Source organism: Anoplopoma fimbria, chromosome 12, assembly GCF_027596085.1.
Source record: "Anoplopoma fimbria isolate UVic2021 breed Golden Eagle Sablefish chromosome 12, Afim_UVic_2022, whole genome shotgun sequence".
NCBI classification, from domain to species: Eukaryota; Metazoa; Chordata; class Actinopteri; order Perciformes; family Anoplopomatidae; genus Anoplopoma; species Anoplopoma fimbria.
In genome coordinates this window covers 17,678,189-17,691,491 of record NC_072460.1, presented here as the reverse complement: position 1 = coordinate 17,691,491, position 13,303 = coordinate 17,678,189, and the positions used below count along the sequence as shown (strand labels likewise).

At 38.2% G+C, this 13,303-nt stretch overlaps 3 protein-coding genes across 4 annotated transcripts; 2 read left to right on the top strand and 1 right to left on the bottom strand.

Moving 5' to 3' along the window:
• Positions 1-55: 55 nt before the first annotated feature.
• On the top strand, positions 56-2,237 carry cptp (ceramide-1-phosphate transfer protein). Of its 2 annotated transcripts, XM_054609328.1 has the most exons (3): positions 56-157; positions 270-416; positions 507-2,237. In XM_054609328.1, the coding sequence occupies exons 2-3, from the start codon at positions 289-291 to the stop codon at positions 1,027-1,029; spliced, it is 651 nt and encodes a 216-aa protein (XP_054465303.1). In that variant the 5' UTR covers positions 56-157; positions 270-288; the 3' UTR covers positions 1,030-2,237. The 2 variants fall into 2 exon arrangements, with proteins under 2 accessions (XP_054465303.1, XP_054465302.1); XM_054609327.1 differs by having other exon boundaries at positions 56-416; positions 507-2,236.
• Positions 2,238-3,654: 1,417 nt separating this feature from the next.
• ubxn10 (UBX domain protein 10) lies at positions 3,655-4,359 on the top strand. The gene has a single exon (XM_054610002.1). The coding sequence runs from the start codon at positions 3,658-3,660 to the stop codon at positions 4,357-4,359; it is 702 nt and encodes a 233-aa protein (XP_054465977.1). The 5' UTR covers positions 3,655-3,657.
• Positions 4,360-5,990: 1,631 nt separating this feature from the next.
• ddx19a (DEAD-box helicase 19a) lies at positions 5,991-11,107 on the bottom strand. Its single transcript, XM_054608986.1, has 11 exons — positions 10,879-11,107; positions 10,686-10,749; positions 10,389-10,581; positions 9,574-9,666; positions 8,638-8,740; positions 8,423-8,537; positions 8,125-8,302; positions 7,779-8,016; positions 6,912-7,074; positions 6,641-6,832; positions 5,991-6,550 (listed from the first exon to the last, which is right to left on the bottom strand). Exons 1-11 carry the CDS (start codon positions 10,939-10,941, stop codon positions 6,489-6,491), a joined length of 1,464 nt encoding a protein of 487 aa, XP_054464961.1. The 5' UTR covers positions 10,942-11,107; the 3' UTR covers positions 5,991-6,488.
• Between the last annotated feature and the right edge of the window lie 2,196 nt (positions 11,108-13,303).

Genomic DNA, 13,303 nt, shown 5'->3' with positions numbered 1-13,303 from the left:
CGCTTTTATTTTTAAAGGCAGGGTCGCACATTCCCGGTGTTTTCCGGCTCGAGTCTGCGCAGGCGCAGTAGAGGCGGCTCCGAGCAGGAATTACCTGTCGTTTCAGTGAGATGAAGAGTACCACTTAAAATACCTGTTTTTCGATTGTTTCTTGCAGGTAATGTGTTTGGTGTCTGGACTCACACCTTAATACTTACATTTGTTACGACCTCCAGTTGGTTGGGAGCTTTAGTCACATTAATTTGTTGCCTATCGGGTTTTGTTGATAGCACTTCCGCATAGAAAACCATGGCGAGCACTGTAGAAGACCAGAAGTTCTGCTTACAGGAGGTGCTCGATACTTTCAAGTTGTGTTTGTCGGAGAACAAAGAAGTTTATCTTGAACACTACGTGGCTGGGTGGCGGGGTCTTGTAAAGTAAGTGTATTGTACGTGCTACACACAGCTGAAAGTTAAAGTGTCAGGTGTGAGGTGTTAACAAACTGTTTTGTTTATCCCAATTACTAGATTTCTGAACAGCTTGGGGAGTGTTTTTGGCTTCATCTCCAAGGATGCTGTCAACAAGATCAATATCCTGGTGACTCACCTGAATGGTGAGAACGGGTCTCAGTATGTCACTATCCAGTCAATGGTCAAGTATGAGGTGGAGAACCAACTAGTGGACCTGACCAAGAGAGGCAGCCATCCAGAGTCCGGCTGTCGCACCCTTCTGAGGCTCCACCGTGCACTGAGGTGGCTGGAGCTCTTCCTGGACCGCCTCCGTACCAGCAGTGAGGACGGCAAGACATCTGTCATGTGTTCAGAGTCCTACAATGAGTCTCTTTCCCAGCACCACCCATGGGTGGTCCGCACGGCTGCAGGCATGGCGTTCTGCATGCTCCCGGGACGTCCTGCCTTCTTTGAAGTGATGAATGTGGGCCCCCCGGAGCAGGTCGTGGCAAAGCTAGGGGAAGCTCTACCGCTTATCTCTGAGGTGTACCAGATCACAGAGGAACTTTACACTCAACAAAACTTGATGGACTTACCATAGAGAGCAAAAAGTTCCATTATTTGGCTCTTCGTACATTACATGATTACAAGGGCTGTCAATCTATTGCTGCTGTTTGTTTTTTGGTAACTTAAGGGTTGCTCATTATCTACACAGTGTTATTAATTAAGCATACTGTTACTGAGACTAATCTGTAACTTCTGCATTTCCAGTTTTTTATTATATGTAAAACTACAGTCAATTAAAATGTTGCATGTTTATCTATAAAGGACCACTTTTAAAATCAACATTTGTTTGTAGGTGTATACTATTTTAATTTAAGTAGATGAAGGGAACAGTGGGGCCTAATTCTTAGCTCAATGCTAAAAGCTGATTGTTTTAATTAATTATTCCAAAATTAGCTTAAAAAAATTACCTGCAACTATTTTGACAATCAATTAATTATTGAAGTATTATTATCCAAACAAAAAAACAACAACATATTTGTTTTCAGGTTTTGAAATAAACAGCACAGAAATGTGCTTCCCATTTAGGTATTTTTTGTTTTTTGACAGATATAATTAATTGCAAATTGATAATGATAGTTGATAATGAAAATAATTATTAGTTGCTGCTCTATTTAGAACCAATACCAATCATGATTTTATGCATTAGAGAAATTCATGTTTGACATAATGTAATAATAGGGCCTTTAGGTGGTGGTTTATGTTCTCATACCACATTCCATTCAAATACTGCGAGATCCATTTGATAGATTATACATTTGATATTGGATGATACCAGATATTGCACATATTTCTATGGTCTTGTTGTAAAAATGGCATTTAAAAGACCAATGACAAACTGCAGCCTTAAATGGAGCGAAACAGTTTCTAAAACACTTAGAGTAACAGGATTCTAAACAGCATTAAATTGATCTCAGACATTAAAAAAGCAAACAAAGGTTTTTAGTATGCAGTAGACTCAGAGTTGCAGTTATGTATGAATCATAAATACACTGTTGTTCTTTATGTGAAGTGATTTGTGTATTGTTTCTCAAGAATGTATTGTAATATATACATATTATACATACTATAGAATGTATAAATAGTGTCTCATAATGAAAAATCGTTCACTTGATTAATGATTGTGAATTTGTGTTTTGTTTGATTACAATTTAGTATTTATTCAATTTGTTACCTTTACTCCTAAGTAAATGAGGACATAAGTTAACTCTGATTGTGTCATGTTTTTATAATTCGGTGTTCATGGTTGTCAATGTAGCGGTCACTACATAGTGATGTTACAGTATAACTTTCTTTTTTCTTATGAACCAGCAGTTATAAAACTCCAATAACGGAAGTCCAAATAGATTTAATAGTAATTTGGGAGTAGTAGTGCTGTGTATAAAGTACTTTCAACACCAACCACAGATTTAAAGCATATGAATGGGCATTGTATATAACTGTGTTTTACACCCTGGTGGAAAGCAACAAAGTAAATTCACTCAAGTACTTTGCTTATGTAAATATTTATGGTACAGTTTTCTGCCTCTTTTTAGTCTACTACTACAGTACCAGTCAAAAGTTTGGACACACCTTCTCATTCAATGTTTTTTCTTTATTTTAATTTAATTTTTTTTCTACATTGTAAATTAATATTGAAGACATCCAAACTATGAAGGAACACATATGGAATTATGTGGTAAACAAACAAATGCACAACAAACCAGAATATGTTTCATATTTTAGATTCTTCAAAGTAGTTGAATGAGAAGGTGTGTCCAAACCTTTGACTGGCACTGTACATGTCAGCTGGAAATATTGTTTTATAAATCTGTTTGATAACCTTAGTTACCTATTCCTACACAGATTCAGATTAATGAAACAAATTAAAATCAATGAATACATTTTGATGTATTTGGGTTTTTTCAGCTAGGTGACAAAATATGTTCTTCCACCACCGCTTTTAGAGCTTGGGTCTTAAAGATTAGATAAAATAAGATAATCCTTTATTAGTCCCGCAGCGGGGAAATTTACAGGATTACAGCAGCATAGAGGATAGTGCAAAACAAGAGACATAGTAAAAAAAAAAACAAGATCAAAATAAGTATTATAAATAAGCAAATGAGCAATAAAAAACAGTAAAGAATCCACGATAACTAAAATATTATATATACAGACAGAATAACTATTATAACTATTATTGCACAGTGTATTTGTATTGCATTAAACAGAGCTAATGTGTAGTTTGCTGTGGTGGACTGATTTCAAAATCATGTTTATAAATTATTCAAATAAATATAAGAAAAGTCATGAAGCATGAAGGTGATGAAACAACGTTGAATATGTTTTTGGGGCTGTAATAGAGAATCTGTAGCTGCAGTTGCGCACGTCCAACACCAGGGGTCTCCTCGACTCCAAACCACAAATCGTCGTCAAGGCAACCAGACTGTCATAGCAACCTCGCTGACGCTTAAAGAGAGCCACTTCCTGCAGGAACTGGATGGAAGGAAGGCGCACAAACGGCATTTTTCTGCGTTTTACGTAATTTAGCCTCAACTGTCGGACGAATCTATCCTACTATGTAGTGAAGCGGCGTCTAAGCATCAGGGTATGGTTGTCTTCGACTCTTATTGTGAAGGACTGAAGCCAAGAAACAGCTGTGAGTGTTCACTGACAGAGTATATCGATGCATTTAACAAGGCCAAAGTCCTCCAAAGGGCGAAGCAGACCGGCTGTTAACGACTCTCTGCAGAGGCCACCTTTGTCTCCAGATTCTCCCATGCACAGCAGGCCGGACAGAAACCTACGCTCCCAGTCCCAGCCCATAATGTGGCCCAGCCAGCTGAGCCAGGATGGGGTCCTGCAGATGTTGCAGCACTCCCCTGCAGCTCCAACGCAGTCCTTAAACAAGTACAAGGTGCTTCCATCTATAGGGAGAAGGCAGTCAGATGTGGGGAGCCTGGACCAGAAGATGTCCAAGCTCAGCCTGTCTGATGATGCTGTCCTGCAGCAGAGACACGAGGAGCCGGATCCACCCACAGTGAAGGATGTGACCCGGACCAGCAGCTCTGAAGTGGGCAAGAGAGCTGGGCCTAAGCCTCCTGACCCAGGACCGATAATGACCAAAGAAGCTGGCAGTTTGCTCCTAGCTATCCGAGCACCATGCGGTAGGAGGTTTCAGCAGCACTTTGAACCCACAGACACTCTGCTGATGGTGAGATCCAGTGCAGAGCTCATGTATGCAGCGGAGTATGGAGAGGCTTCCATCGAGACCATGGATCTGCCACGCAGGACCTTCACAGACATGGATATGACCTTGGCCCAGTGTGGCATCTTGAACAGATCGGTGTTGTGCATCTCACAGAATGAAAGTGTGGAGGAGTACTAGTGAGCTTAATTCATTTTCAAGTGGTATTTAACATCCCCCTCCACGTCCTCCCTTTGCAGAATATTGTATGTTGCAGAAGTTATTTTGTGTCTAGCAGTTCAAATTCTGAGATGAATAATATTTGCTTATTCAGAGATTCTGGATTTTTCAAAGAGGGAGAAGCAGCAGAGACCTTCAAACATTTTTCTCTTATATGGATTTTGTATGCAAAAGATATGTTGTACAAAAGATAAATATATCTCTCAGTATGCGTGGGGCTTCATAAGTCTAGATGTGCTATAAATGTGATTTTTTTTACTAGGTGATTTAACTTTTTTTTGTGGAAAATCCATATTGGACTAAATTATTATTCCTAGACTATTATTATTTGTAGACCGTTACAATTTTTTTACCATTTTTTTCTATTTTTGTCCTACAACATGTCTTGAGATAATCTTTAATTATACACAATCTTATTTTTTGGAGCTTTTGACTATTGGAAATTCAGAACCGTTAGGTCCACTAATGCATCTAACTGGTAACTTGTTTGCTGCACTACTGCTTAAAATACTCACTAAAACTTATCCTGAGTAGCTGTATATAACCACGGTTGGACTACGAGGACATTTAAAATAACAAGTATGTTCTGTTTCAGTCAAAACAGTTGGTGATTAGTAAAATAAGAAATTATCTGCTGTCAGTTATTGATTTTAACAAAGTTTGATTTCTTTTTATATGGCATTTAATATCAAAGCATAAGAGATACGAAATGCTGCTGACAAATGCAGCAACAAAATTGGGTTGTTGCAATTATTCACATCTTTTCTTTTTTGATTGATGTTCTTATATGCCAAATATGCTTTAATTAGGATGCCAATATAAGGTGAATTCATCACTTTACTTTTATACTATAAGTACTGCCCTGCTGTAGTAAACACAAATACTTAATCCTGTGACTGGTTATTGATTTTACAGACTTTTATGTCCGAGTCACTTGTTTAGAAAACGTAACATGCAGGGACAAAAGGTACATTGGTTACTGCACCCTAAACAGGAAACCTGTAGGCCTCTTTCACAGAAGATATTTTTCATGCCGCAGAAGGAAAGCACAGGAGTGATTAAAATTACGGCTGAACAATGCCATCCTTGTGATTAGTAACACCTGCGCTTTTCTTTGAGTCAAAGTGGCCACTGTGAAAAAAATAATCTGCAAACAACCCTTAATCTGTTCTGAGAAAGAACGCCTTTTATATGTTTTGGCACTGATTGGATCCATAAAATGATTTCTGGATGGATGAAAGCTGTGAGTTATTGATGAAGAGTGAATGTACCATGGTGTGACGAATCAATCTCCTGCTCACTCTGGAAAATGTAAAAACAGACCAATCACACACTTAAATGCAGAGAATTTGGGGGTTACAATCTTCCTATCTTTTGAACATATTGAATACTACCTGAAGAAATATATTTTCATTATATTGTGTTTAATAAAAGATACTGAGCAACTGATTCATTCTTTTAGATGCACTTATGGAATGGTCTTACTTGAAACAATGCCGACACCTGTTCTCTGTCATGCAAAGAAAGCGTTTCAACTGCAAGAAACCGAACAAGTTTAATATGCAACAATAGTTATTTATTTTTTATCCACACAAAAAGAGCAACAGCTCTGGCTTCACAGTCAAACATCAAATAAAGTTATCTGGAAACTAAGCTACCACTTTGGCTGAAACAGGCATTTAAACCTTAGAATGCTTCAAGTCACTCAAGGATATTTAGATCAGACACATTCTTATACCCCCCCCCAATCCTACAGTAATAATTCACTTTAGATAATCAAACGCAACACTGCAAACCATCGACTGTAGTATCATCTCCACCCTTCTTAAATGCTGTTTTAACAGATAGTGGTTGGTTTATAGTCTCTGGAAGACAGTTTAAGGGCTTAAGGTGACTTAAGTGATCAATCAAAGTCCAACACATCAAATGAAAAAACTTTGGCACAAATAACTGCCATGAAATAAGTTGGCATGCATCTCTCTTCTGTAAACAATAAAAATGCAAACAATAAACCCAGGAAAGAACTCAAGTCCCATTTGAGGTAACACGTCAAACTGTTTCAGTATTGCGTTGTGCACGTCGCAAAGCCTTCAGCTGATCAGGCTTTCCATTTCTTCCAGATTACTGGTGTCAAGTTTCGTGATTCTCCGGTCTGTGGGAGAAAGATGGAGAGATAAAAGTAACGTTAGGATCCTTATATTTCCTGTTCCACATGATTAAACTGAAACAAACAGGAACATACTGAAATGCATCTCAATCTGGTTGATTATATCCATGCTGCGTTTGCTGTCAACCATGTTGACCGCAAATCCTCTCCTGCCGAAGCGTCCCGTGCGACCAATGCGGTGGAGGTACGTCTCATTGTCTGCTTTCCCATCCATGTCCACAGGGAGGTCAAAGTTGACCACAAGCGACACTTGTTCCACATCAATACCTGTAATCAACAGAACCACAAATGGGTGTGAGACCTCAGAACAGGAAGATTTATGTATTTTTAAAATCTCTCCCCTCACCTCTGGAGCACACGTTTGTGGTCACCAGAACTTTCTCCTTGCCGTTCCTAAAGCGTTCGATCACGGCAGCTCTCTGCTCCACTGTCATTTCTCCACTCAGTAATGCCACCTGGTGCCCCTCATTGATCAGGTTTGATGCCAGCCAAGAAGCCATCTTGCGAGTCTAAAAAAAAAAAAAGAAAAAAAAGTAGACCAGTATCAGCTGAACAAACTTCTTCCTGTCGGGGGACATTTTTCCTGGAACTGGAAATATTAATTTGTGATAAATACACATCTTATCTGTCAGTTTACTTTAGTTTTTCATAATTGTAAAGTAACACTGGGCTTCATGATCAAAGGAAGTTTTTGTATCACGACTACACTTCTGTCCATACACGCCACCTCTCTCTATTTTGTCCACATAAGCTCTCTCTCTCTCTCTCTTGAGTAGTACAGTACATTTAAGCAATATTAAATTAAAAAAGGCTCCAATTCTCCAAAATTTAAGCAAGCTCAGGTTGCCAGATCGATTTAAAAATAAAGAGCTAAAACCAAAGCAGTGATCCCATTGTGAATTGCCTACATGATCACTGTAGCAGTTACCTTTTGTAAGTTACTCTATATCTGACTACATTGAACTCTCTCTACTGGTCTTAGCCTGTATTCCAGTAAGAACACTACAGTTTTCACCCCAAGTTGGAATGTACTCTAACTGGGCAGAGGATGAATAATACATTTCTAATAACTGTAGGGAAGGTGTATTGAAAAAGACAATCACCTGTAACGTTGACTTGATTTTTTTTAAAATGAATGCCCAACTGTTCCTCAGCAAGTCAAAAAGAAGGGCCTACAGTCCTGCCTTACAAAGGGTTAAAGCAGCTGACTTACATGGCAGAAGATCATGGCCTGTGCAATGGTAAGGCTCCCATATAGATTACAGAGTGATGTGAACTTGTCCTCCTTCTCCCTACAGAGCACATAGAACTGCTTGATGGTGTCCAGCGTCTCCTCTTCGCGCTTCAGCCTGATGATATTGGGATCAGGAACCACCTGCTCTGCAAACCTCCACACCGAGTCCTCAAAGGTTGCAGAGAAAAGGAGCATCTGGCAGTCCTTTGTCAGCTGTCTGTGTTTATACAAAGAAGAGCCGGAAAAACATTGTGACAAGAAAAACATGTTGACTGACATAACTCTTATTCTCATCGTTGGCATGTTTCCCTGAAAGAAAACCCACCTATGGATCCGTATGCTCTGGTCCCGATGACCTTGTGTGGCGATCATCACATCAGCCTCGTCGAGCACAAACATAGTAATCTTCTTGGGGTCAATAAGCTTGTACTTGGTGCACCAGTCGAGGACTGTGCCTGGTGTTCCAATGACAATCTGTTCCTGCAACTTGATGCCTCGCTCCACTGAACAGAATGCAGAAATCCATGTAGTGACATAAACAACTCTGGCTCTCTAAGGACATCAAATACCATTTGTGCTGCCAATATGAGCAGACGAAATAAGAATTAAGGTCAAATTCCTACTTCTGTTTCCCCGAATGCCGTAGGCCAGTTTCACTTCAGGGCAAAATTTCCCCATTTGCTCGATTACTTGACCAATCTGGAGAGCTAGCTCGTATGTTGGCGAGATGCAAAGGCACTGAAACAACCAAACAGTTTTTAATTGTTGAGTGTATGTTAACGTCTACAACTGCAGAGCCAAACACTGGCTGGCTCTGCAGATTTCCTGTTGTGCTTACCTGAGTCCACTTATTTTCTGGGTTTACGTGGCTGAGCATGGCCAGAGAAAAAGCGGCAGTTTTACCCGTGCCAGACTGTGACTGGGCGATCAGATTCTGAGGTCTGGAACAGGAGGAAATAGACACACATAAAGATGGGGATAAATCAGACAAACCTGATGTAAGGGACATTTTTATATATATTTATTAACTACTTCAAGGACAATAGTTACAGTCCATTTGGAGCTCAAAAAATTAATTTAAATGATTGGATAATCGCTTAAATCGTTTTAAAGTAATTTTTCATCAACCCTGAAGAATGTTAACATGTTTGATGACGTAACATCAGGCACTTTTTTTATGGGTCTTTTTCAGTTCTGTAATACTTTACAGCCCAACAATGAAACAAGGGAATAATTGCTATTAACTGATCAGCATAATTATTAGTCACAGCCCTAGAACATTAACTTCATGCCAAAATAGCTTTTACGTGTTCTTATCATCGTTATACTGCAACGTCATAGTTTCAAATATAGTTTACAATTAGCTGTGTAGAGTAGCAAAGTAATGGATGTGCAAATTGTTTATAAAGTACTAGAACTGGCACCAAAAGCTATAATCCTATCCACTAAAGCCAAATCCTGCACTGAACTGCATTTAATTGAATTAGTGCTGATTGCTAGAACATTCAGCAACACTTTTGATGGTTGATTAATATTACAAGTCATTTTTCAAGCTGGTTCAAGGTTCTCAGTAGTGAGGATTGACTGCTTTTCTCAGAAATAGAATATTATAAACTGAGTTTTGGATTGTTGGTTGAACAAAATAAGGAATTTGAAAGTGTCGGCAGCAGGTCTAGGGATTTTTTTTTTATTATTTTCAAGGAGTTCAAGGAGTTTTCTTTTCAAAAGAGACTGATCATTTTACATCATTTTAAAAGAGTAGGAATGAACTCACGGCTGTGCCAACATCATGGGCAAAGCATTCTCCTGGATCCTTGAGGGTCTGTTGAATCCCAGGTTGTACACGCCCCTCAGCAGTTCAGGTTTTCTATTGATTAAGTCAATGTAACAATAATTAAGTGTCAGAAGGATGATATAAAAATTAAAAAATCGTGGTATACCATTTCTGTTTATCTTACATGGTTGTTATTTATCTTTTGATATATATACAGTACCAGTCAAAAGTTTGGACACAACTTCTCATTCAATGGTTTTTCTTTATTTATTCTTTATTTTTTTTCTACATTGTAGATTAATATTGAAGACATCCAAACTATGAAGAAACACATATGGAATTATGTGGTAAACAAACAAATGCTCAACAAACCAGAATATGTTTTATATTTCAGATTCTTCAAAGTTGTTGAAGGTGAACTGTTGGCTTCTCGAAAAGACTAAATAAACGGGCTTACCTTTTAGGGTCAAAGAATACAGGCTGGTATTAAAAAAACAAAAACAAAAAAGCAACATATAGACTGATAGAGAGACAAATTGATATACATATACAGTACCAGTCAAAAGTTTGGACACACCTTCTCATTCAATGTTTTTTCTTTCTTTCTTTTTTCTACATTGTAGATTAATATTGAAGACATCCAAACTATGAAGGAACACATATGGAATTATGTGGTAAACAAACAAATGCTCAACAAACCAGAATATGTTTCATATTTTAGATTCTTCAAAGTAGTTGAATAAGAAGGTGTGTCCAAACTTTTGACTGGTACTGTATATATTTATGTTTTAAAGTCAAATCACTGCCACACTTACAGTCTCAACTCCTCAAAAGTCTTCACTGAGAACAGAGGGGATGTGGGGTCCCTCTGCAGGACCTCCACCTGGTTCCTGTTCCTCACCAGAGAGCGGCGGATCAGCTTATTCAACAGGGACTGCTCAGCCAGGTCCACCTTGTCCCCATCTTTCCTCAAACCTTCATTTTCAATCTTCTCCGGCCCAATGTTGCCTGCACAGGTTGGGGAACAAACACCAAAAAAACACGTGGAGCACCACAACTCAGCAGTACAATGATGTAGTTTTATATATTAATAATAATAATAATTAAGTTACCATTTATGTCTCCTCTTATGTTACGAGGAACACACACTCGATCCACTTTTCTTGAGAAGTCCAACTGGTTAGAGAAAAATAAATAAAAATGATGTAATGATGTGGAAGCAGCTAACTAGGTAGCAGATGAGCTAACCTGCTAATGAGCGTGTTTGGTGCAACTTTTTGGGAGGTGTCATCTTTTAAAACGTACCTGTGCGGATGGAGTTGTAGCTTCTTGAACGTCGACAGCAACTGCCCATGAGTCTTCAGACATTTTCAAACATTAACTGTGAGTTTCTCTCTCGAAACAAACAACACTTTTCTTTTTTTCTTTTTTTTTTAATCAAAAGTTTGATGTCAGCGTGAATGATGTGCGTCAAAGTGAAGTGACGACGTGCCGCAGCTCCTGACCTGGACCAACCGCGACCCGCTGGACCACACCACTGATGCTGCCTTCAAGCGCATCGGAAATGTTGACTCTCCCAAAGATAGGCCACCGATAGCAGTTAATTTAAAGTGACAAATAGCCGGGAGATAGCACGGTACTGGTTATTTTAACGTCAAATAATGTTAACCATACTTCCGTGGCATATATTGCGTGGAGGGAAACGTTTTAAGATGTATTTAATCTTAAAACATCATTATTGAGATTTACAATTAAGTTTCTAAATCCGTCTGTTGGCTTTAAAATATGTTGCTAATTATTTTGTGATCTTCTTTATGCAAATGTGAAACAAATGGCTCTGTTCACTTGTTTAGATATCGTAAAAGAAACACTTGAATGCATGTAATGAACTATTTACGGAGTTTATAATTACTACCTGAAGGCAACGTAGTATCCCCACCCTGTTTGTAGAGTGAACCTGCTGACACAACAATCACATTATCGACAAAGAACTACTATGTAGTAAGTTATTTTATCAGTTCAATTAAATATACTTAACGCAGCTCTATGATCAATAATCAATTAAAAAAACATATTGCTATAATTTGTTTTCAATTTTAAACTATGTTTTACTCTATTATTGTCAATTAAAGTGTAGGGTGATTTAGTTTCTCCATAAAAGTAATTGTTTTAATCTTTATGTGTATCAATATGTATGAATTTAAGTTTGTTCGAATTCAAGTTTAGTTTAAGTGTATTTTTTAGGCCTAATGTCATGTAAAGTATCTAGAAAAGCCAGTATTGATCATTCTGCATATTTTTTAAACTAATTTTAACTAATTGATTATTATTTTCTATATATAACCTACACTTGGATGTTTTTGATGTTTAGATTTTTTTAAATTAATCGATTAATCGTTTTGCCTATAAAATGTCCAAAAGTAATGAAAAATGTCCATCACAATTTGTCCTGAAAATATCTTGTTTTGTTGACCAACAATCCAAAACCTAAAAATATTCAATTTACTATAACATAATATGCAGCACCAAATTTGATTAATCAATTGAGAAAAATTGTATAAAAAAACCTAAATCATTCATCCTAACTTCCTGTCCACCAATTAACAACATGCTTGATTACCTTGTGTTTGAAGAGGACACATGTCACTGTTCAATGTAGAGCTGAGACAATGAATCGACTAATTGTTGAGTCAATCCTCTAAGTAATGATCTCCGGTTCTAGTTTATCTAATATGATGATTCGCTTGTGTTCATTGTCTTATGTGATCCCAAACTAAGTTTATTTAAACAATTTAATTACATCGCCTTGAGCTTTAATAATGTTCTACGGCAATTCTCACTATTTACAACGATTTATAGATCAAATAATAAATCAAGAAAATAATCTACATATAAATATGAAATCAAAATAATCTTTAGCTGCAGCCACGTTATGTTACTATTTGTTACATAAATAATAACCTTTTTACCTTGAATTTGCCTTTAACCCTTCTATTTGGTTGTTATGAGACAGAGAAAGTGAATGTGCTGTGTGATTTTGGTAGATGTGAAAATTTAGATGGTGCCTGTGTGTGTGTGTGTTTGTGTGTGTGTGTGTGTGTGTGTGTGTGTGTGTGTGTGTGTGTGTGTGTGTGTGTGTGTGTGTGTGTGTGTGTGTGAGACCATGTTTGAGAGGTTGAGAAACAGATAGACAATGAGAGGGAAGGAGAGAGGGGAAAGGGTGGGGGGGGGGGGGGGGTGCAGACCTGGTTTTATTGGCTGCAAGTTAATTCAATTTGAAGGCGGATGCTGAGTCTCAGACAACCCACCCAGACCCACACACTCACAAACACACAGACACCATCTACGCTTTCACGTCTACAAAAAATGACTATATAAACACATGTTTATTGTCATGGTAACCTCTCAAGAAGACAGATGGATAAAACCAAGTAATCACAAAAACATAGAGACAGCCAAGCACCCACGTTGGATTTGCAACATTGAGGGCTTTTCCAATCACACAGAAGGGAGGAAGAGAGAGAGATAATAGGTGATATGAGGGAGACATGTATTGCTCCCTCACCCACCCGTCTGTCCCTCCAAGCCTTTTTTTAATCACTCCCCTGGTGTTACAGTACATGTCATATACTCTGATCCCCAGGTATTATAAAGGAAAAACCTGGATGGTTCCGGTTGTCATCGATGTCAGGGAGGGCTGCTGGAGTGAGTGGGTGGTGCTGATGCTTTG

Excerpts from the sequence above, each read along its gene's own strand:
- cptp (XM_054609328.1), top strand. The coding sequence starts at position 289 with ATGGCGAGCACTGTAGAAGACCAGAAGTTCTGCTTACAGGAGGTGCTC. Across the intron at positions 417-506 it reads GGGTGGCGGGGTCTTGTAAA|ATTTCTGAACAGCTTGGGGA; the intron begins GTAAGTGTATTG and ends CCCAATTACTAG.
- ubxn10 (XM_054610002.1), top strand. The coding sequence starts at position 3,658 with ATGCATTTAACAAGGCCAAAGTCCTCCAAAGGGCGAAGCAGACCGGCT.
- ddx19a (XM_054608986.1), bottom strand. The coding sequence starts at position 10,941 with ATGTCTGAAGACTCATGGGCAGTTGCTGTCGACGTTCAAGAAGCTACA. Across the intron at positions 9,667-10,388 it reads ACTTTTGAGGAGTTGAGACT|AAAACCTGAACTGCTGAGGG; the intron begins GTAAGTGTGGCA and ends CTTAATCAATAG. Across the intron at positions 7,075-7,778 it reads AGGCCATGATCTTCTGCCAT|ACTCGCAAGATGGCTTCTTG; the intron begins GTAAGTCAGCTG and ends TTTTTTTTTTAG.